The sequence below is a fragment of the Heteronotia binoei genome, chromosome 5, assembly GCF_032191835.1.
Source record: "Heteronotia binoei isolate CCM8104 ecotype False Entrance Well chromosome 5, APGP_CSIRO_Hbin_v1, whole genome shotgun sequence".
Lineage (NCBI taxonomy): Eukaryota > Metazoa > Chordata > Lepidosauria > Squamata > Gekkonidae > Heteronotia > Heteronotia binoei.
This window is the reverse complement of record NC_083227.1, coordinates 80679865-80702792: the sequence shown is the minus strand read 5'-3', so window position 1 is coordinate 80702792 and position 22928 is coordinate 80679865. Positions and strand designations below refer to the sequence as shown.

The 22928-nt window shown below is 43.6% G+C and overlaps 1 protein-coding gene across 8 annotated transcripts in view; it reads left to right on the top strand.

The window, feature by feature from the left end:
* Positions 1-22928, top strand: part of PLXNA1 (plexin A1) — a 483656-nt gene that overhangs the window by 402679 nt on the left and 58049 nt on the right. For all 8 annotated transcript variants that reach the window (XM_060239681.1, XM_060239686.1, XM_060239682.1 and 5 more), the window contains exons 21-22: positions 3415-3557; positions 21130-21386. In XM_060239681.1, coding sequence (XP_060095664.1) covers positions 3415-3557; positions 21130-21386 — 400 coding nt within the window. The remainder of the gene's footprint in view (positions 1-3414; positions 3558-21129; positions 21387-22928) is intronic.

The window sequence follows — 22928 nt, the reverse complement described above, 5'->3', positions numbered from 1 at the left end:
ATGTCCCCAAAAAGTGGCTCATTGTAATAGTAAAGCCATCTAACATTATATCTAATGGGAAATACAATGTATGGTCCATGGCGAAAGGGTGGATCAGTATCCATGTATCCTGGAGTCTCAGGTTCTACCTAAAAAGATGACATATTGCTTAGGACCTTGACTTAATCTTGTTGAGAACATACCTATCAGTTGTAAGATTAAAAACCCCAGTAACATCTCTACCACATATTGTAGTACCAATACTGAAATCAACTTAAATCTGAGCATATCGTTATATGGTGATGATATGGTTCATATATCTACATATTCACTTTGTGTTCTGTTTTCTTAGGTCCTAGTTCTGTAGTTGGGTGGTCACTGTATTCATGATTGGCTGTCATTGGCTTGGATCTGAACACTTGCTTCTGCCTGCCTTTTTGCCATGAAGGCAGTCCTCAGCTGTGGAGCACATTATTCCTTTTGCTCTAGCACAGGAGTGGCCAAGCTTCAGCTCGGGAGCCACATGCAGCTCTTTTACACATGTTGTGCAGCTCCCAGAGGCTGGGGAGGAACTTTGCACAGGCTTATGCTTAGCTTTGGGACCTCAGTCAGCCTCTGAGCTCTGACCCTATAGGTGGGTGACTATTTCCACCATGTGTGAAGTAGGGAAGGAGAGGGGGGAATAGGCAGACCTTCAAGCTCATCTCCACCACCACAGAGGTCACCCAGAGACCAAGAGCAGGGAAAGAGAGAGCAAGAGGTAAGGGAGCCACTGGAAGGAGAGACAGAATTAAAGTGGGTGGCATAGCTCTTGTAGGAGCTGTATTGTAATAGTAAAGCCTTAACATTATAGTAATAGTAAAGCCATCTAACATTAACCTTGGTGTCAAGGCAAAGAGAGATGCATAATGATGCAAACTGTGGTCAATTATTTATTTGGTACATGTGTGTTTCCTTCTCCTGGTGGTGCAAAAAACCCCTCCCTAACCTTTCCCTGTGCTTGTCCTATAGGGACTGTTATACCCAGCATTTGTATTTTTAAAAAGTCTCCTTCTAGTATGATCATGTTGTAAAGTGCATATATATGTGTTTTATCTTTCTGTGCAAAGAAATTATTAAGAGTTTTAATAAAGACATGTATCATATTTGTTCATGTCTTGCGACTCTCAAACATCTGATGTTTATTCTGTATGGCTCTTCTGTTAAGCAAGTTTGGTCACCCCTGCTCTAGGAGCTTCCACTCACACAAGACCTGCACCTTCCAGTGAGTGACAAAGCACTTAGTCCTAGGGGCAGCTAGTGCTGCATGGCAAAGAACTGCCTCTGCAGTAGTCAAAGAGGAGCACAAGGAAGTGAAGGTTAGGAGCCAAGCCAGGATGTTATAGGTAAAATGCATGACAAGGAATGGAGAATGAACACCATCTAGTATAGGCTGGGCTTGTGTAAATCTTCCCCCCCTCCCCCATGGATAGGCAGTGACTAAGCTGATTTTTTTCCAGAATGTGTTTGAGGCATCCCAGGAGCTCTTGCAGTCCTGGGTCTGCTGCAAAGTTGGTCCCTCTTTCCATGGGTTGCCTTTTGGGAACGGAATAGGGGCAGGCGAAACAGTTTTATTGCAGGTGGTTTATTTGTATTTCATACCATTTGGGGGAAGGTAGTGAGATTTCTTTTTTTTAAAGAGGAAAAGTTTGAAACGAAGAGAGGGGCTGAGAGAGGAACCTGCCTGCAAAAGGCTGTGGGTCTCTTATTATGTGACAGACAGATGCTGAGAAATTGGAGAGAATGCCGCTACTGATCCTGCTGATAAAACCTAATTGCCCATTATCACCACAAGCCAGTGCTTGGGGCTGTGACCCTGCCAACTCCAAGTTGGCCCAGAGGCTGTGACAGAAGCGGGCACCTAAAATGAGATAATAAAAAAGGGGGAAGTGGAAAAAATAGCCCTGTAGATAGAAATAGTGACAGAGAGGATTGGAAAGGGAGGGAGGGAGCGCATGGAGGGGATTTCGCCTTGTCTTCCACAGCTGGCAGATAAAAGGATCTGCTTTTAATTAAAAGCCGCAATATCTTCTCTGCCTTTTCTCTTTTCTAGTCCCACTAGTTACAGATAAGATAGTGTGCCTTTCAAGCTGACGGTTTGTTTTTTCTCATCAAAATGATCAGCCTACAGCCCTCTGCTGCTTCCAGCTTCCTTTAAAGTGCCATTAATTTGATTTTTTTTCCTCTACCCCCCCCCCCCCCGCCTCATTTTTGCCTTTGCTTGTAAAGCCCAGGAACTTGCACACAAACAACCTGCTTCCCCTGGTAGGCGCAATTAAAGGTACAGGATGACATTTCTAGCCTCCCAACTCCATCCAGCAGTAGCCCATGAACGTCTTGCTCTGTCTGCAAGTTGTGATAGCAAAACGAAATGATGGCATTCTTGTGACTTCGAACTTTTTTCTTTTCCTCCAGCACTCTCTTTTAAAAAATCTCTGGCTGCATTTTGTCATTCTCACTGTCCTTTTATATGCAGAGTGAGAAAGACAATTTTGTGCCAAGCTGCTAGCCTTCAGGCTGCACACTTGTCTGCCTGCTATGCTTCAAGACCAGGAGATTGGACATGGTGTCATTGGAGGAATCCCTTCCTATTCAGTTTCTGTAATTCCAGTCATCTTGGTTTCTCGCTCTGCCTCTCCTGCTCCTACTATGTAATTCCAGAGGCCACTTCACCTGCATACAGTTTGGCTTTCCTATTGCTATAGTGCAGGGGTGGCCAAACTGTGGCTCAGGAGCCACTTGTGGGTCTTTCACACATATTGTGTGGCTCTTGAAACCCTCCCCCCCACCTCATCACCTAACTTGGAAAAGGTATTTCTCCCTTTAAATCACTTTGCCAAGCCAAGCCAGCCAGCAGCTTGGAGAATGTATTTAAAGTTGCTTTCGATCTAACATGGCTTCTCTTATGTTCTTATCTCCCCCCCACCATTTCCCTCCCTCCCTTGTCTTTCAGCTCTCAAACATCTAACGTTTATTCTTTGTGGCTCTTACATTAAGCAAGTTTGGCCAACCCTGCTCTAGTGGGATGAGAATCTACTAGTTTAATGTGTATTTAATTCCCTTTGATCTCTAAATAAAGCTGGAAATATTGTTACAGCAAGGCAAGATTTTAGTCCTTATAGGCAGGATTAAATCTATTGAACACATTAAACTGTCATATACTGAGTCAGATTATTGGTCTGTCACAGTCAGTATGTTTTAGTTTGACTAATAGCAGCTCTCCAGGTCTCAGGTCTTTCACATCACCTACTACATGATCCCTTTAACTGGAGATTGCACATATTGAACCAGGGGCCTTTTGCATGCAATTGCAAAGCAGCTGTTCTACCACTGAGCCACACCCTGTTGATCCACTAGGTTGGGAACTGGTGTCTTAATCTACTCTTTCCTTTCCAGCTTTTGCAGAGCTGCAGACTGATATCCATGAGCTGACCAATGACTTGGATGGGGCTGGTATCCCCTTCTTGGATTATCGCACCTATGCCATGAGGGTCCTCTTCCCAGGAATAGAAGACCATCCTGTTCTCAAGGAAATGGAGGTGTGGTGATGTGTGTATGTGTGTCTGCTTGAACAGCATTTCATCATGATTTAAACCTTACCTTTTTGAGTTCTGGCTCATTATACCTTTTGAGAAGAGGTACTTCTCTGCACATCTGCTGTAGCAATTCCTGCAGTCTTTTCATTTTATTTCAGCTGAAGCCTTGGCCATTTGGATTTAAAGGTAGCCTATAATATACTGCTGACTTCAGAGTGAAACCTTGCCACCGTTTTCCACTCACAAGTTTTGCTACGTGCTAAGGAGAGCATATTCAAAACCCTCATGTTTAAACCAGCCTAGGGGTGTTCCTTCTTGCTGGTGTAATGTGCTACCTTGGAAGCATTCTGATGGAAAGGTTTTTCCATGGGACATCTTTGCTCTGTATTGAACAATTGTTCAGGTTGAATTTTTATGTCTCCTTCTGGTTATCATGATAACTTTTATCATGTAGATGGGTTAAAGAAGCTTTTTAGGTGGATTGCCAGATTGCTAGAAGAGAAGATAAAGATAATAGTGTGGAAAAGAGACTAACAGATGGGAATCTTCTTGATTGACTGATAGGTGGTTCCGTATTTGGAGTAGACTTCATAGCAAAGCTTTGGGTGGCTCTTAGTTGTTGTTGTCAGTTCTTATAGCACATTGTGTACAGGAACTGTCCTACAGTTATTTTATTCATCATTACAAGAATGTTGTGAGGTAGGTCAGTGTCATTCCAATTATACAAATGATGAGCCAAGTCTGAGGAAAGCTGACTTGACAGAGACCCCTTTAGCAGATCAGCCAACAGCAGGATTTGAACAAGGATCTCACGAGCCTATTCCAGCATGCATCAATGAGCTACACGGGCTTAGTCCTGCTATTCTATTTCTGCTAAATTCTATAATAAGGAAACATCAATGTTTACTGTCTTTGTTATCAGACTAATAATCAAAATAGCAGGTCTACATCTGGCCATTTTAGTCACAGAAAGATGTTGAAAGAGCACAACTGATAGAAAGCTAAAGAACTGGGGTGGGGGGGGGCAAAAAGGAGTTGATAAGGGATATACTAAACTGGGGCAACTGCAGAATGAGCCATAGTTACTGGATACTTGTGAGGACAACAAAGGAGATGCTAAGGACACTTCAGAGCAGACAGAATTTTAAGGCATAACAGAATGAAACAGAAGAAACAGTTTCCTGGCAGCAAGGTCTAACTAGGATATGGGAAAGTCTCCTGAGGAAATTGATGGCATCTTTGTGGCTTGGCATGTTGAACACTAGGCTAGCCAGATGTTTTGGAAATGCCTATGCAGTGGAGGGCTGTCCTACTCCAGCCTCTGGAGAATTGCATCTCTTTGCTTCACTGTTTCTGTTGACCAGCTTTATTGGGTCGCAGTTACAGTTTTTGCTCAGTCTCAGCTTAATTGTGGATATTTGCTAACCTTGGCAGAAAATAGCTTAATCTTTCATGAAAACCATTGTATTGCTTTTTATTCAAAGGGACTATGGTATGACTGACAGGTCTATACTTTCCTTGCTAACTGAATGTGTGTCTCTGTCAGCACTTTCTCCCTAAAAACCTTCCCATTCTCTAGAGAATATTTGCCAAAAGCCACCACCCAAGCATATCTTTAATGCTTTTTCAGGGGTTGATCTTTATGTAGTTGTGGAGAAACACCATCTTAGAGTGTTGGTGCTTCATTGGCAGGGATCAGTAAATTCCCCAGCAGGCTTTGTAGCCTCCCTCCAACCCCCCCTCCCTTCCAGAGCCAAACCAACAACTCTAGGGGGAAAGCCTCCTAGAGAGGCAGGAAGTTCTTTTGTTCTCTGCATGTGAGTTAGGAGGAAGAGTTTTTCAGTTTGCAGCTGGCGCTCTGGAAGAGAGGTTGCTTGCCTGTGAGCTCCTGCCTGTGGGGGAGGCCTGCTCAGGAAAATGAGGCCTCCAGGCAGTAAGACAAAGTAAGTCATCCAAAAGGGCAGGGCATGTTTAGATCAGGGCCAGCAGGATGCGTTTATAATCAACTTTTCTTTGTTATGCTGTGTGCTGTGCGGGTGCTGTGCTAACTTTTTAAATGCAACTGTTTTTGTTTTGTTTTTCTTTCCCTTTCTTTTTCTCTTTTAAATAAATATTTTTTTTGCTGTTTTAAATGCTGGCAGTCAAACTCTGTACCACATAGATCCCCAAACCGCTTTAGACCACGCTGTGTTAAGAAGGGGGGCCCAGGTGAAAGGGGGAAGGCATGCAGTTGGATAAGGTGCCAATCCTCCAGGGGTGCCCCAAAGAAGTGCTGAGGTCTCTGTGAAACCCAAGTGCAGAGTGGCAGAGGACCTTGAGGCCTGGCCTCATAGCTGGAGAGGGGGATTGGGAGTCCTGTTCCTCTCAATCTGAACCCCTAGACTGAGCAGGTGGTGGCAGCGAGCCCAAGGGGCAGAAGGAGAAATAGCTCCCTCCAGGAGTTGGCGACTCAATAGGGAGCTGACGGGACCGGGTCTGAAGGCAGAATCGGGCCGGTTCCATCACACTTGGCAGCAGCGGTGGGATAAGAACAAACAGAGAACTTGATTGGCCAGGCATTTTTGGTTTTTGATACGTGCAAGCACCCAGAGGAAGCAACAGAGGTTTTGTTTTCTTTTCGGGTCAACTGGAGTAGGGAAAGTTTAGTTAGTTAGGATGGAGCGTGCTAAGAGGCGGGAAATCCTGAAGATGACAAAGCCACAGCTCCAGGAAGAGTGCGCAAAGCAAAAGCTGGAGTGTGACAACATGACTGAAGTAGATATGAAAGACCTCCTGTTGGAGCATCTTGAGCATGCAGGGGCACCTGCAAAAGTGCACCCCACCCAGTCAGAAGCAACCTTGCGGCTACAGTTGGAACTGGAGAGAATGCGTATCGAGAGGGATGAAAGACAAGCTGAGCTCCGCAGACAGGAGGAAAGAGAGAAAGCTGATATCCGCAGACGGGAGGAAAGAGAGAGGGATGAAAGACAAAAAGAGAGGGAGCTGAGACAAGCTGAGATCTGCAGACGGGAGCAGGAAGAGCAACGTTGCCATGAGCTTGAGGTGCTACGTCTGGAAGCTGAACTAAGCAAAAAGATCAAAGTCACCCCCAAAGACTTTGCAGTGTACAAAGAGGGAGAAGACCCCTCCATATACCTCTCCAACTTTGAGAAGGCAGCCAAACAGTGGGGGATTGCAGAGGAAGACTATATGTCTTACCTCTGTAGCAACCTGACTGGAGAGCTTTCAGCCATCTATCACAGCATGCCTATGGAAGATGGGGGGATAACTTTTGCGGCCTATAAAGCCACTGTATTTAAAAGGTTTACACTGGGGCCAGACCACTCCCGAAAGCAGTTCAGGGGTGTAGCTCCACAAGAAGGTAAATCCTATTCTGAATGTGGGGTAATGAAGGAACAGACAGTTCCAGTTTTACTGGGCCGGGATTTGTTGGTTGGCCAGTACTCTATCAATGCTGTAACCCGCAGCCAAACCCTCAGAGGAAAGTGGGAGGAGGAAGGCAACTTTAGGGAAGCCACCTCACCACTAACCAGGGAGGGGGAAATAGCCCAGGTTACTGAGGATGAAGAGAGGGCAGTCACCCAGGAGGGGGAGGACCAGCCTGTCTCAAGCCCTGGAGTAGGGTGTTCCCAAGGGGAAGAGGGGTGTAGCTTTCCCCAAGTGCGGCAAGAGGCTGTCGATGTTCCTAGCGAGGAAAGGGACCTGTCTAGCATAAAGGATGTGCATGCTGAAGAGACCGAGGTGGAGAGTGGAGATTTCACAGGAGGTTCTGAGAGCAGCAAGGCTAATGTGGGCTCAGAGGAGCACATAGCTGAAGGCTTGGGGGAACGGGAGCGGTTCCAGAAGGGGGTCCGGAGTGACCTTAGGTTGGAACCGGTTCACCAAGTAGCTGTAGATCAGGAAGTGGCATCGTCCGAGACTCTCTCAGAACAGGTTGTCTTGAAGCAGGGCAGACAGGAGTCCTGGGAAGCTGTGGGACTGTCCAGGCAGGAAGGGGGTCAGTTGGGTAGTGCTGACTACCTTATGGAGTATGGCGACTCCATAAGGAGCTGACGGGACCGGGTCTGAAGGCAGAATCGGGCCGGTTCCGTCACAGTAGTGATGGGTTGTACACAGCCCTGAGTTTCATCTCTAACATGGGAGCCTTTCACTCGACACTAAAACACGTGGGCCAGATGGGCTATCACCATAACTGTGATGAACTGCTTTGGTTGTGGGGCATTTCCTCCATTAAAAAGAAAATACAATAGTTGTTCCATCTCTGTGACTCTGAACGTCATTGGATGGGCCTACATGCTGGCATGGGATATATTTCCATGTGCTGGTCAGTTTGAGTTCTGAGTCACCACTTCATGGATACCATGCTTGCTGACATTAATATCAATATTTATATTAATGCCATTGCTGCTGTCATTTTCTGCAGCACTTGGTTTATTCAATTGGGTTTGTTTGATGCATGACCAGCTACTCATTTCCAAGAGACTTGCTTGACATCATCAGATTTCCTATCTTCTTATTTCCCCCTGGTGTGGTCTCATCCTTTCTGTCTCCCCAAATGGGCTTCCCCCCTCCCCTTGCCAGCCTTTACAATGTCTGCTTAATTTAGTACAAGCAATTGTGCAGAAATTGGTGTCGCATTTTCATGTGTACCAAGGTTGTTCTTGATGGGAGAAGTGAGGAATGGCCTTATCTTCCCCTCATTGCTGACCTCGCAGGGTAATTAATGTTGACGTAGGTTTCAGAACATATTTAGGAGAAGTAATCTGCTCCAGAACACAATGCTGTTATTAATTACAGTGAATCAAGTGCTTGCCAGTGGAAGCACACAGGCTTCCTCTTGTAGCCCAGCTTCAGCTTTGTTTTTGCTTTAGGGGTCTAGTTTTACCAGGGATTCCAACCATTAACTTTCTGGGTTTAGTTCTACTTTAGGTTCACCTGCAACTGAAATTGTTCCAGTTCAGGCCAATAACTGGTTCAACACACATGAACTAAACAGCTCTGTTCTGATTCACTTGATACTATCCTCCCCGAAACTGGTTTTCTGTCATTCTGGTTCTGGTGAAGCCAGTGAATGTACCACATCAGGTGTTTTGAAAACCTTTAGCTTTAGCTGCTTTGTTTTCTTTTTGCGGATTTGCTTTGCTTCAGGTTCAGCAGAGAGTTTCAAATGCTTCAAGAGGAAAAAAGTATATTCAATTTTTGATTTATGTTTGGCTGACTCACTGGTTTTCTCATGCAAGTTTTAAGCCTTTTCTTTTTGGGAATGGGTGGGTATTTTTTGTATTTGTGTGTGTGTGTATGCCTGTGTGAGTGTGTGTGTACCCATAGCTGGAAGTCACGGCGACCTCTGGCAACTCCTGCTGGGGCATGGAGGACATTCAGAGAAGTGGCTTGATAGCCTGCCTCTGCCTCCTGACTCTGATATTCTCTGGAGGTCTTCCATCCAAATACTTACCAGGGTCAGCCCTACTTAGCTTCCAAGATCTGACGAGATTGGGTTTGTCTGGTCTATCCAGGTCAGAACCCAATTATAAGCTTTTTCAATATGCCTTTTATGGTGGTGCTCCATCAAAAAGCCAGTGGAGATTTTCCTATGCAGCTCTTTGAATATTTTGTCAGGGTCCACTCAGATGAAAAAGGAAAAGCTTCTGCTATGAGGCTTTTACACTGGAAACCACAAATTGCTGCAGCAAAGGTATTGCCTGATCGTTGCAAATGTTGCCCTCTCATTCTGTTCTTCCAGATCAGGGGTGGCCAAACTGCAGCTCAGGATCTTTCACACATATAGTGAGGTTCTTGACACCTCCACCGTCCCATCAGATGGCTTGGAGAAGGCATTTGTCTCTTTAAATCCCTTCTCCAAGCCGGCCGGTGGCTTGAAGAATGCATTTAAAGTTAAAGTTGCTTTCTTTCTACCTCTTCTTCCCTCCCTCCCCATCTATTTCCTTCCTTCCTTATCTGGCATTCATGTCTTTCAGCTCTCAAACATCTGACGTTTATTCTATGTGACTCTTACGTTAAGCAAGTTTGGCCACCCCTGTTGCACATGAATTATACTTGAAACATGTTAGGGTGTGTTGGAATTAGTAGGCTTTATCTACCATGTTGTTCACATAACAAAGGTGGGCTTCTTCCATTCTTTCAGTGTTGATTTTATACAGTTTTACAAACCACTGTTAATCAATGCTGTTTTGGGTTGATGGGTTTTTTTCCTTAGGGATTGTAGAATCTTTCGGGCTCAAGTGCCGTGTTCTACTGGAGAAAGTTATTCTTCCAGACGTTTCGTTCTCAGCTGCGGAGAACATCCTCAGTGGCATTGCAGCCGGAGCAGGCGCTCTGACCTTCTTGGCCTGCTGTGCATTGAGTGAGGCCAGGGCTGCTGGAGAGCTGCTATTTCTAGGCTGGAGGGGGTGTGGTGAAAGGGCAATAGGTTTGTGGATGTGCCCATTGTTTGGTGGGGCTTCCTGGAAGGGTAGTGATAAGGAAACTGGCTGTTGAATGTGACCATTGTTCTGTGTTAATTGCTGGGTGGGTTGGAAGGGGTGTGAAGAAAAGGAAGATGGTTGTTGACTGTGCTGATTGTTCTGTGGAATGTGATGGTTGTTCTGTGAATTTCTGCAATTTATAGTCTGTAGGGTGTTATGCAGAGCTGGATACCAAGATTGGTGGATGGAAATGCCTTCTTCCTTTCTGTTAAAGTTATGCTGGTGTTTGTAAATCTCAATAGCTTCTCTGTTCAGGCGGGTATGATAATGTGAGGCCGTAGAAAGGACTTCAGTTCTTTCAAAGTGGATGACGTGGTCTCCTTCTTGAAGAGCATGTTCAGCTACAGCTGATTTTTCTGGCTGAAACAAGCGACAGTGTCTCTTGTGTTCGGTGAGGCGGGTGTTGATACTGTGTTGGGTAGTGCCAATGTAGACTGTACCACAGGAGCAGGGTATTTTGTAGTCTCCAGGGGTTGAAAGTGGATCTCTCATATCTTTCACCAAGCGCAGCAAGTGGCGGATCTGTTGTGTGGGTTTGAAGACTGTGTCAACGTTGTGGCGTTTGAGAATTTTGCCAATGCGGTCGGTGACAGATTTTATGTAGGGCTGGAAGGCTGTACCTACATTTGTGTGTGGCTCGGGATTTGGTGTGGATGGTCTCTTGGGATGGAGGGCTCTTCTACTTTCTTGTAGGGAGTATCCATTGGCCTGCAGTGACTGGTTGAGGTGGTGTAGTTCCTGTTGGAGTTGGCTTGGTTCACAGATGCATGATGCTCGGTGGATGAGGGTTTTTACAACCGTACGTTTTTGGCAAGGATGATGATTGGAATTCTTATTTAGATAGAGGTCGGTGTGTGTGGGTTTCCTGAATACAGTGTGGCTGAGTTTTCCATCATCTTTCCTGGTAATGAGGACATCAAGAAAGGCAAGTTGACCGCTCTTTTCTTTCTCCACTGTAAACTGGATACGAGGATGGACTGAATTCAGATGAAGGAGAAAGTTATTCAAAGCAGCCTCTCCATGACTCCAGATGGCAAAAACATCATCCACATATTGGAGCCAGCAACGTGGTTTTAGGAGGGCAGATCTTAGTGCTGTATCTTCAAAGGTTTCCATGTAAAAGTTAGCGATGACAGGGCTAAGGGGGCTTCCCATGGCAACTCCATCAATCTTTTCATAAAAGTTATTGTTCCATTGGAAGTAGGTAGTGGTGAGCACGTGGTGGAATAGGGCAGTGATGTCATCAGGAAAGATGTGTTGTAGTTGAACAAGGGTTTCTTTTTCCTTTCTGTGGATTAACCAGCATGAGGTCTTTTCAGTGTGTGGATTGTTTTTGGGTTTGTTGGTTTGTTTTTTGGGAAGATCTTTTAAATTTTCTTTGAAAGATTGGGGGCGGGGAGAGTCCACTTTTTAATTACACTTCAACCTATTTCTTTGTTATTCCTGTGCACAGAATTTCACATCAGAGATGTGATATGGATTTTTAATAATCTCTGGTTTTTCTTAAGAAAGAAAAGGTTTCTTCCCTCATGGTCTGGAAGATAACATTTGAAATGTAAAAACAGGACCTGTAAGGAACTCCAGTATAATAGAGATTGTCACCTGCCCTGCACTGTTAGCCTCCAGTTACACTTCCTTGCTGTTACACTATTGTTGCCTTTAATTTATCCACTTATCTTCTTCCTCCCTTTTTTTAAAAAAATGGAACCTTTATGTAGCATTAAGCAATATGGAGAGGTAGGATGTACAAATTTTAATTAGATAAATAAACACTAGACCACCATCTGTCGAAAATCCAGATTCTGCAGATATTCAAGCACTGCTTTGAGAAGGAAGCATGTGTGTTCTGAATATTTTGGAGAACAATAATCCAGTTATATTTATATATGTGTGTGTTATTGAATTGCCTATTTTGAATACCAAATTTGTGCTTTCTTGGACTATTATGGCTGCCAAATCCAATTCAAGAAATTTCCTCCCCCCCCCCCCAACACACTTTCTGATGACCCTGTGAATCAGGGGGAGGGCCTCTAAACTGAGGATTCCATGCCCCCAACTGGGGATTGGCAACGCTATGGTACTGTGAGTGTCCTTTGGGGGTGCAAAGGGGTCCTGTGATCATTCATTTGGACAGGAGGAAGAAGAAGAAGAACTGCAGATTTATACCTTGTCCTTCTCTCTGAATCAGAGACTCAGAGCAGCTTACAATCTCCTTTATCTTCTTCCCCCACATAGTGGGGGTGATGCTAGCAGTGTATTCCTGGCATATACTATCTATAAATTCTCCTCATGTCCACCCCAAGGCAGGGATAATGAAAGTGTTAAACATGGGGGGAAAGAAAAGAGAAAGTGATTGGGTGCTGTTTGTGTAGATTTGGAGAAGATGGGTTTAAATACATTCAAAGACTAACAACTTTTTAACTGTAGCACGAGCTTTAGTGGACTAGAGGTGATTTATCAGATGTATGTGGTGTGTCCTCACTTCTGGGTAGGCACATATTTACATATGAGTTATAAAGGCCCCGTGGCGCAGAGTGGTAAAGCAGCAGTACTGCAGTACTGTGGTCTGAACTCCCTGCTCACGACCTGAGTTTGATTCTGGCGGAAGCTGGCCCAAGGTTGACTCAGCCTTCCATCCTTCCGAGGTTGGTAAGATGAGTACCCAGCTTGCTGGGGGGAAAATGTAAAAGACTGGGGAAGGCAATGGCAAACCACCCCATAAAAAGTCTGCCGTGAAAACGTTGTGAAAGCAACGTCACCCCAGAGTTGGAAACGACTGGTGCTTGCACAGGGGACCTTTCCTTTTATAAAGGAAAATGTTGGAAACATCAAGGTGCAAGGGGCTGTGAAATGAAATGCAAGTTATTTTCACAGGGACACTTGCAGTGCCATTGTGTTACCATTATGAATCAATGGTTTCAGAGATTTTATGAATAGTCTGGAAAGTCTTTCAGTGCAACTTAGTGGGGGAGATAGTATTGGAAAATGGAAGAGACAACTGTGATTTGTCTTCTATGCTTTTCTTGGTTGTTGCAAGAGTTCAAGCCCATCTGCCACATATTTGTTGGCCTATTAGTAGAATGATCTTGGTATTCCTAGGTATACCTATGCAGATAGTATTAGATCTGGATGAGGCTTTGGCTGAGATTTGGCTTGACTGATTTCTAAAGTTTTTGAGATACTGAGTACTGTCATGTAAGAATTCTAGTAAACATGATGGTGATGTGGAGCAATAGAAATGGGAAAGTGCCTTAATTTTCTCTGTATTTTGCTATGTTTTAATTTGTATTTTGCTAAGTATTAATTGAGCTGTTTTGTTGAGATTCCATTATGTTGTGAAAGTCTTTCCAGTTTAAACCTGGACCAGAGAATAGGTCCTTTGTGGATTAAGGGTTCTGTCATTAAAGGTAGCCTGAAGTGAAAGAATCTGAATTGAGAGTTCTGTTTTTATAGTCTCTGGGATGTGGAGGTTTTCGCCCATCTGTATTTCAGACTCTTGGCAGTTATTTTGTTGTGATCACACTTTGCCTGTTATTACCTCCTTAATTATTGTGGGGAAAGAGAGAGAGAGATAGAGAGAGAGGAAGAGGGGGAGAGAGACAGAGAGGAGGGTGCACAGCAACCAGGAGATGAACTTATTAGTAAGGGAATAAGGTGGAAACAAAACAAATAAAATGGTATGCTTTTGAACACTGGCAAATAGGGGCCTCTAGAGTGTTAACTCCTGTTATCAGAACTTTCTGTATCAATTTCCCCTTATTACTGAAATTCAGCATGTGTCTTCCATTCATAAAACCCTGTGATCCTTGATAACCCTGTAATCCTACAGCATTCTCATTATTTTTAAAGTAATTGATTTATTTTCCTGAAGATAAATGGGGGGGGGGCTGTTTTGCAGTATCATGTGGGACAGTCTTTTGGAAGAGAGAATGGGAATATTGACACATATGTTAGATCTGGCAGAAGTTTTGAAATACAAATTCCACTGCATAATGTAGGGATTAGACAAAAGGATATATAAGGACTTTTCCAGCTATAATCGCCATTCCAAAGTAGCAATACATGTTTGATTGGGGAAGCAAAATTGACAAAGGGAATCCCCATATTAATAAATGTGTTTTTTAAAAGCTTGATGCAATTTAGTTTTGCTTTTGTCATCCTAATTAGAATGAATTTGATATTAGCAATTGCCAATGACTGGGGGGAAAGCACTTTCTCCGCTTCCTCCTTTCCCCTCCATGTGTGCATGCATGCAAAAACACTAATCCAGAGCCAAGTGTAAGTGCTGTCATTAGCAGCTCCTCTTCACTTTGGGAGTTGGGGTTGTTATTTCATTGCTTTTGTGTGAATTTAAAGCCTGATTAAATACTTAATTTTTTATTGTTCATTTACATCTGCTAATGATCTCAAAAAAAAAAAGAAGGGCAACAGAAAGAGTGAGAGGAAGGGGGGAGATGGGGCGTCTGTTTGCATGTGGAAATTTGCTTCATTGCTTTCAGAGTGGTAGATGGCAAGCCAAGCCTGCTGAGATCGTTTATGTGACAGATGTTTTGAGCTGCTGCCGCTGCCACCACCCTGCTCTATTCACTGCGCGTGACTCTGATAAGATCGCCCATGTAGGACAGGACCAATTTCCGAGCTTATCAAGTGTCGCTGGCTTTGGAAGCTGAGCACACTGCCTAGATAGGAGCACGCTGTCTGATCCTCCCTTCATTGGCTTCTGAGTGAGCAGAAGGCCTGTACTGTATTTTGATCAGTGGAAATTTGGGCCACCAGCTTTTCACACCAGCTACCTGAGCTAAATGCTGTGAATAGAGCAGTAGGCAGATCTATGCATTCAGAGCCATTTTTGAAAATAATCCAAAGCAGAGTTATATCCTTATAAAACCACTGAAGTCAGTGGGCTCAGATGTAACGCTGCTTAGGATGGCATTGTAACCCAGTGACATCAAAAGGAGTTTTGCATGAAAAGCCTACCCATTCTTATGTCTCTTTTTAATGTAAACATTTGGAACCTGAGGGGTGAGGAGCAGTGACTTGGGAGGGGGGTAATTTGGAGCAAAGAAGCAGGAGGCAAGGAAGGCAATACACATTCTGTGGCAGTCTTTCTTCTCTAGATGGAACGTGAAGCAGGGCTTCATGGGTGCGTCTTTAAATCTTAGGAAGTCATAAGGGGGAAGATGCTCAGGGATTGAATCTGAGTAAAGCTGTCATAGGGCTGCACATATATGTGTAGGATCTAGCATGGCCCTGAGAGCTGATCTGGATGCTCTTAAAAAAGAGGGAATTTTAGAATTGTGAGCTAAGAAGGAGGAGGCTTGGATTTATATTCCACCCTTTACTTGGAGTCTCAGAGAGACTTACAATCTCATTCCCTTCCTCTTCCTACAACAGGCAACCTGTGAAGTAGGTGGGGCTGAGAGAGCTCTGAGAGAGCTCTGAGAGAAGTGTGATTGACCCCAAGTCATCCAGCAGCTGCCTGTGGAGACTGGGGAATCAAACCTGGGTTCTGCAGATTAGAATCCACCACTCCTGACCACTATACCAAACTGCTTAGCTTCTGAATATCTGGCTCTAATTGGATTGAGAGCCGGTTTGGTGTAGTGGTTAAGTGCGTGGACTCTTATCTGGGAGAACCGGGTTTGATTCCCCACTCCTCCACTTGCACCTGCTGAGATGGCCTTGGGTCAGCCATAGCTTTCATAGATGCTGTCCCTGAAAGGGCAGCTGCTGTAAAAGCACTCTTAGCCCCACCTACCTCACAGGGTGTTTGTTATGAGGGTGGAAGGTAGAGGAGATTGTGACTGCTCTAAGAGTCAGAGTATAGGGCGGGATATAAATCCAAATCCCCCCAAAAATTCGTGGAGGCGCCACTGCAATATGGCTGCTGTATAACCGAAATCTTTGATTTTCAGTAGCTCTGAATTGGCTCATTCTGTTGCTCTAAGTGGGGCTTATTTTTCCATGTGGTTTAACTGCCCATTAAGAAGCAAACAAATCCCTTTGTCTCAGAACGCAAGGTTGCTGGTCGCAAGTAGCTCCTGGTAAGATATACAGGAGATTTTTCCACATTCCTATTTTTGTCTCTCAAAATAACAGGAAGTATAATATTGGCTTGTTTGAAATTCTTCCCTTGTTTGTTTGGGGTTTTTTTGCATGGCTTATAAGGCTGCCCAGTAGACTTTCCTTGGACTTTTGTATAGGAGATCTCAATTACTAAGGTCCCATAAAGGTTTACTTCATTTTTATTTATTGCACATACAGCATCATCAGTTTTCATGATGCTTTTCAGAATAATATAACTAAAGTTGTTGCCTGGAGAAACTTAACAGTCTGACTTTAGAGCAGGGGTGCAGGGCGATGCCTCTATTTACCTTTTGCCCTTATGGAAAAATAGTCTGTCTCTCGTGTGTGTGTTTGTGCGTGTGCATGTCCCATTTCTGCTGATTTGTCTGGGACATTCAACTTCCCTTTCTGAACATACAGAAGAACTCCCTGGTTTGATTCTCTGTGGATCAGAGGGCTTGGAGATGTATCTGTCTGTCTGTCTGTCTGTCTGCCTGCCTGCCTGCCTGTCTTTTCTGTGTGGTTCATGGATTTAGAGACCCTGTGAGCATTTGGGATAGTATATAAGGAAGGGTTGCCATAGCCAGCAGTGTCTGAGAACAGCTTAGCAGCAGGAACAGAATTTGTGTGGAAGTGAATGAAATGCCTTTTCGTCATTTCTGAAGCTCAGTGAAACAGAGCTAGGCATGCCCTGAATTTCATCAGTAATCTAAAGGACAGATGGTAACATTTAGGACCATATGTAGAATGTCCAGAATATCAGGATTTCCTATGGGGACCATTTGCTATATTTTACTCTAGCCAGGAGGAATCTGGCCATTAATCTCTGGCCAAATCTAGAATTTTGGCACCTTTATTATTTAGGGCATAGAAAGGGAATAATGTTTCCTATGTTCCAAATGTATGGCTGATTTTTTTTTTTAATTATTTTAATAAAATACATCAGTGAGACTCACTCTGTAATTGTATGGGCTGAAGAAAGGATATTTTCCCCTATGTGCAAAAATATTTGGCAGGTACAGATTCCAGAAACTACTGACCAAATTTAAAAAAAAAAACACCAAAAAACAAGTACTGTTGGAAGGGGAGAGAAAGAAGGTTTTCCTATATCTGCTACAGACAGGAGTTTTCAAGAAAATTGTATCTGTTATTTATATTCTTGACATTTGAGCCATGGAGCTCAGCAAGTTCAAGAGTGACTGATTTTATCAGTGGTCTCAACAAAGTATGGTGGGGCACAGTCCTCTTGCATGAAAAGCAGTCTGTGATGGACAGAACCAGGGCCTTTTTTTCTGAAAAAGAGGTGCCAGAACTCTCAGGAGGGGAATGAAGTAGAAATATACGGGTGCCCCACATGAACTTTTAAATATTTTTTGAGAATTTTGTTTCCATGAAGAGGTTCTGTGTTCCCTTCCCCCCCTTATCAGCCAGTTCCCTTTTCACCCTGTTGATATAGTGGAGAAGTCAGAAACAAGGAAGCATCAGAGGGAGAAGGGTTGGGTGAAGAAAATGAACCTTGTACTTCCATTCTCCTCAGACAGTCTGGACCTTCTGACAGGCAGGCCTTACCTCATAGTCTGTCTATAGGAAGAAAGAGACTGCACCTTGTGTGGTTTGCCTGGAGAGGCACAACTTTTTGTTGGCTCTCATACTCAGTATTCCTGGATAGAGGGCATTGAAAGGGAAAACTGAAGACTGAACTAGGTTGGGGAAACAGAGAGAAATGTGGAATTTTTATCTTTGTAAGGTAGACTGGCAGTTTCTGGATGAATCTTTATCTCTGGAGCATTTATGCATTAGTGACACATTTTCTCCAAGATGTGTCTTCCCCACACTTACAGTTGTATTCAGTTTATATCTTTACACGAAACCCTTACTTTCACATGCAGGAAAATAAGTTTTGCCTGGACTGTTCCTTAGTGTATATATAAGCAGACAAGGTTAAATGGGTTAAATAGCAGAGTAGAGAAGAGGGCAAGAGTGTCTCCACAGCATGCCAGAGGAGGTGTAATCAGCATCAGTTATTTACCTCACAGGTGGCTAATGTCCAGTAAATTACCGAACACTAGTAGGCCAGTTCATAATAAAATCTTTGGCTTCTCTGTGTTGTTTAAGTTTGCCTGGTGATGGGGCAGAATTGTGTGTGTGTGGTGGGGTGGTCCTAAGATTCACAGTCAAACACACTACCAGTTAGAGGACACTGGTGTTTTGTCACATGTGAGTTTCTTTCTGCCAAAATAGAAAAGGCCTCAGAGTTGTGCTCTCTCCCACACCCATCATTATAACTGATATAAGACCCACACAAACCCATGCCAAACACAAAATGTCACACAGTCCATATATTTCTCTGACTCTCCTATTTCCAGCTTGGTGACAGAGTGTTCAGAGGTAACATTTATTGGGTTACTAATAATCTATGTTCTGGCTGCTTCATTTAACTCTTTGTTTTGGATTCTGTATCTCTTTCACCATAGTCACCTCCAAACCTTGTATCTCTGGGCTTTCATCTGTGTTACTTTCCAGAGCTGAAAGACTTCCCAGCCCCAGAGTCCTCAATTAGCCGATGAATGCATAAGACCAGATGCATGTGGCAACAATCCCTCCCTGAGTCCCTTCCCAACTTCTGAGCAATCAATCCACTGTGACAGCAGCAGTCCCTAAGGGATAGCAGGGCAAGTGTGTGTCCTTCTCTTTCTTTTTCGTGTTGCTTCGAATGCACAGAATGCTAGCAGATCTCTCACTCATTTAGAGCAGTGGCCCCCAACCTTTTTGGCACCAGGGACCAGTTTTGTGGAAGACTATTTTTTCATGGACTGGTGGGGTGGGGGTGCTGAGCATTTTGCTGCCCCAGGCCACTCCCACACCTTATCCCTGCTCCCCCATGGGGGTCTTTTAATGAGGAGTAGGCAAAGGTCTCTGCCTCACTCCATGGCCCGGTTGCTAACAGGCTGTGGACCGGGGGTTGGGGACTGCTGATTTAGAGCATGGTCTTGAACAACTAGGTGGCAACAACTGGATTGCCATTGTCCTTGCAAAATTTGTGGTGTGCATTTGTGTTTTGTTTTGAAGCATAACCCACCCCATCCTAATTTCTGATTTCCTGACGGACAGGGAATATTCTTTAGGTCACTTGCTTTTCATTTTTGTGTCTTTGATTTTGGACTCTGCCCTTAATCTTCCCAGAGCAGAGCACTTCTCTTCAAATCCCATCTCTGTGGAGCCTGTGTCCTATTTTCTGAAAGCTTGCTTGAAGGTGAAACCATTAACGTCAGATGAAACATTTTCTAAGAATATTGCTTGTTAGGGGAACAAAGTGGAAAGTTTTATTTGTGATGGCTTTCAACTGTATGGAACATACACATTTACCTGTATATATTCACTATGATCAGAAAGAGATAAGGACTGGAAAGCTACGATGGTAACTGTGTGAAATACATCAGTTCAGGTTTCTGATGGATTTTTCTTTTGGAATATGCCAAACAGAATTAGCTTTTGTAGTAAAGATGTTTTTATGGTTGTGAAAGAATGGACTCCTGTTCTTTCTGGTTGGCTCTGGGAGGTTGGCCCCCTCCCCAGCCACCCCCTGAGTTCTTTTGGTGCCATTCAATCCCCAGGGATGCCACAACCAAACTGGTATCCACCTCCTACCTCTAAGACCCTGAGAGCATCTCCTTCTAAGTGGTGTCATACATCTAAGACTTGGTACTGCCATTTAAAAGCTGTGCTGGGTTGCTGCACCCACATGCTTTGCTTCACAAGGTACCATGGGAGTGATCTACCACAACTCTGCACATTCAAGCTGTCATACTCCAGGAGTGCAGTGGGAGAAGGGAGGAGAGGACAATCCATTCAGCCGTCCATTAAGTGGTGATATGATCGACACATAAATATCAGACGGAATTGAGAAAGCAACTAGCCACTTTACTCAAGATTCAAATTATACACTCCATTAATCCGTAAAGTGAGATATTTAAAGCTGAAATATTTATTTGCATATAGCATATCATTACTCTACCATGGTATGCTTCTTGTTGTTGGAGACTTGCGTTGAGCTACAGTCAAAGGCAACAGTAAGCATATTTGTAGATAGTGACAATTTCCAGAAAAGTAGGGTTGAATGAATGTCTTTTATTATCATTCTGAGACTGGCTTTGCCCACGTTCTATTTTTCTTGCCTTCCCATTTAACTTGGGACAACTTCTAAAATTAACTTCAGAACTGGCACTTGCACAGTTAGCTGTACTTTTTAAGTTGAAGGCTTTGCTATTATTGTTGTTCTGACTAGTTCTTAGTGTGCATGACTGTGCATGTGCATTCATTAATAACAACGTGAAAAAAGAATCCTAATGCCATCCTGCAGTTTTTGTAAAATTTCTCCCTCCTCCCCCCTGTGTTTTAATTCATGCATGTTGACAGCCAGTAATGGGAAGAAAACACAAGAACTAAAAAATTGCTGCAGTCTGCATACGTGTGGTGGTTTGGGAAATTTAAAAAAGGAAGAATTATAGACCACTATTCACTAATGCAAAAGGACTGCTCTTCAGACTAGCAATTTAGAGTCTCAAAGTAGTGGGAGAATTTAATCATTATCTACACAATGTTCCAAAGCTTAAAATATATGTGCAGTAGATAGGATTTCCAGAATAAACAGGGCATAAAGCATCCAGCTTTACAAAATAGCAATAAGAAATGTGTGTCCACAGTAAGGGGTTTGGAATGAAGATGTCCTTGCTTTGAATAGATGCAATAGCGAGGCCATTTTAAGGGGGGATATGTGCACACTTATGTTTTTATGCTATAAATCATCACTAAATGATGAGAGTTGAAAAGAAATTCCTCCAAAGAGGGATGGTGGTGGTGCTGGTGGTGGTGTCAGTCACTTTTAAATAACAGTTATTGGTCAGTTTTGTTCCCATGTCCTGAAGCATTCTGTCCCATGGTCTTCCTGGTACTGTTGCGTTGTAAAAAGACTCACATGTCATAATTTTGGGGGCCTGACTCTAATAAATATTTTCCTCTCTCAGGTCCAGGCCAATGTAGAGAAATCCTTGGCCTTGTTTGGCCAGCTCTTGAACAAAAAACACTTCCTTCTGACTTTCATTCGCACCCTTGAAGCCCAGCGCAGCTTCTCTATGCGGGACCGGGGCAATGTGGCCTCCTTAATCATGACAGCGCTACAAGGTGAGATGGAGTATGCCACTGGGGTGCTCAAGCAGCTTCTCTCAGACCTGATTGAGAAGAACTTGGAGAGCAAGAACCATCCAAAATTACTCTTGAGACGGTGAGTATTCATCGAAGTACTTGTTAATCAAAGCACTTGTATGGAGCTTCAGTGAGGGCTGCTTTGAATGTTACACAGAAGTGGGTAGAGAGAAAATGTGTATGATTCATACCTTCCCCTTTTTTCCTTCTTTCATAATGTTTGAGGTGGGATGTGTGAGCTTATAGTATTTTAAATGTCTCCGCACTTAAGGTTATCACTGTAATATGCAGCACAAAAACAATCATCATTTGTACATTATGGAGAAATTTAAATAAGTTCAGGAGATAGAGAAGGAAAAGTACTTTTTCTGCTCCAAGGAAATCCCAAACAGCTTGATTGTATCCATGGCCCTAAGGTTCTATGGGCTAAACATACAGACATAGAAGTTATTGAGAATATTGAAATAAAAGATTTATTTATTTATGTATAGATATTTATATCTTGGTTTTCTCACTACTGGGGATCCAAAGCAGTGTACAACATTGTTTTCACTTCTGTTTTGTCCTTATAACAACACCAATCCCCTAAGTCCTAGGTTAGGCTGAGAGAGAGGCCATTCAACTAGCTTCTGTGGCAAAATGGGGATCAGAACCTGGGTCAGCTGCAGTACTGCAGTCCAAGCTCTGCTCACGACCTGAGTTCGATCCTGGCGGAAGCTGGGTTCAGATAACTGTCTCAAGATTGACTCAGCCTTCTATCCTTCCGACCTATCCGAGGTCGGTAAAATGAGTATCCAGCTTGCTGGGGGTAAAGTGTAGATGACTGGGGAAGGCAATGGCAAACCAGCCCATAAAAAATCTGCCGTGAAAACCTCATGATGTGACGTCATCCCAGAGTCAGAAATGACTGATGCTTGCACAGGGGACTACCTTTACCTACTGTACCCAGGTCTGATACTCTAACCATTATACCAGGGATAGCCAAACATGCTTAACATAAGAGCCACACACAGTAAACCTCAAATGTTTGAGAGCTGCAAGACATGAGCATTAGATGTTTGAAAGCCAGAAGGAAGGCAAATAGATGGGGGAGGGAGAGGTGAAAAGAAAGCAACGTTAACTAAATGCATTCTCCAAGCTAGCCGACAGGGCAGTGGGAGCTTTGAGAACCATACAATATGTGTGAAAAAGCCACATGTGGCTCCAAAGCTGCAGTTTGGCCACCCTTGCATTACACCAAGCTGACTTACAGAAGCCTTTAAGCTTAAAAGATAGGGTTACAAATAAATGGGCACTAAGAAGCAGATATGTGTTTCTGCCCTAGATAATTTCTTATGCATTATCTTTTTAATGAGTCAGGTACCAAACAACAGGGGAACAGGCCCCTGCTCTGTGGAGCAGATTGATACTAAGAAGTAGTTGGTTGTTTTAGAACTTGGTTATCAAGGATCTATTCATAAGCCTGAGAGAGACCACCCAGTGTGTGCTGGTATCTGAATACTAAAAGAAGCAGCAATACACAGTGCCACTGTAAGCAGATTTATGTCCTTCTAAGTCTATTGAAGTTAGTAGGCTTAAAAGAATTTCAGGATGGCATTGTTACTTAAGTAAGACTTCATAT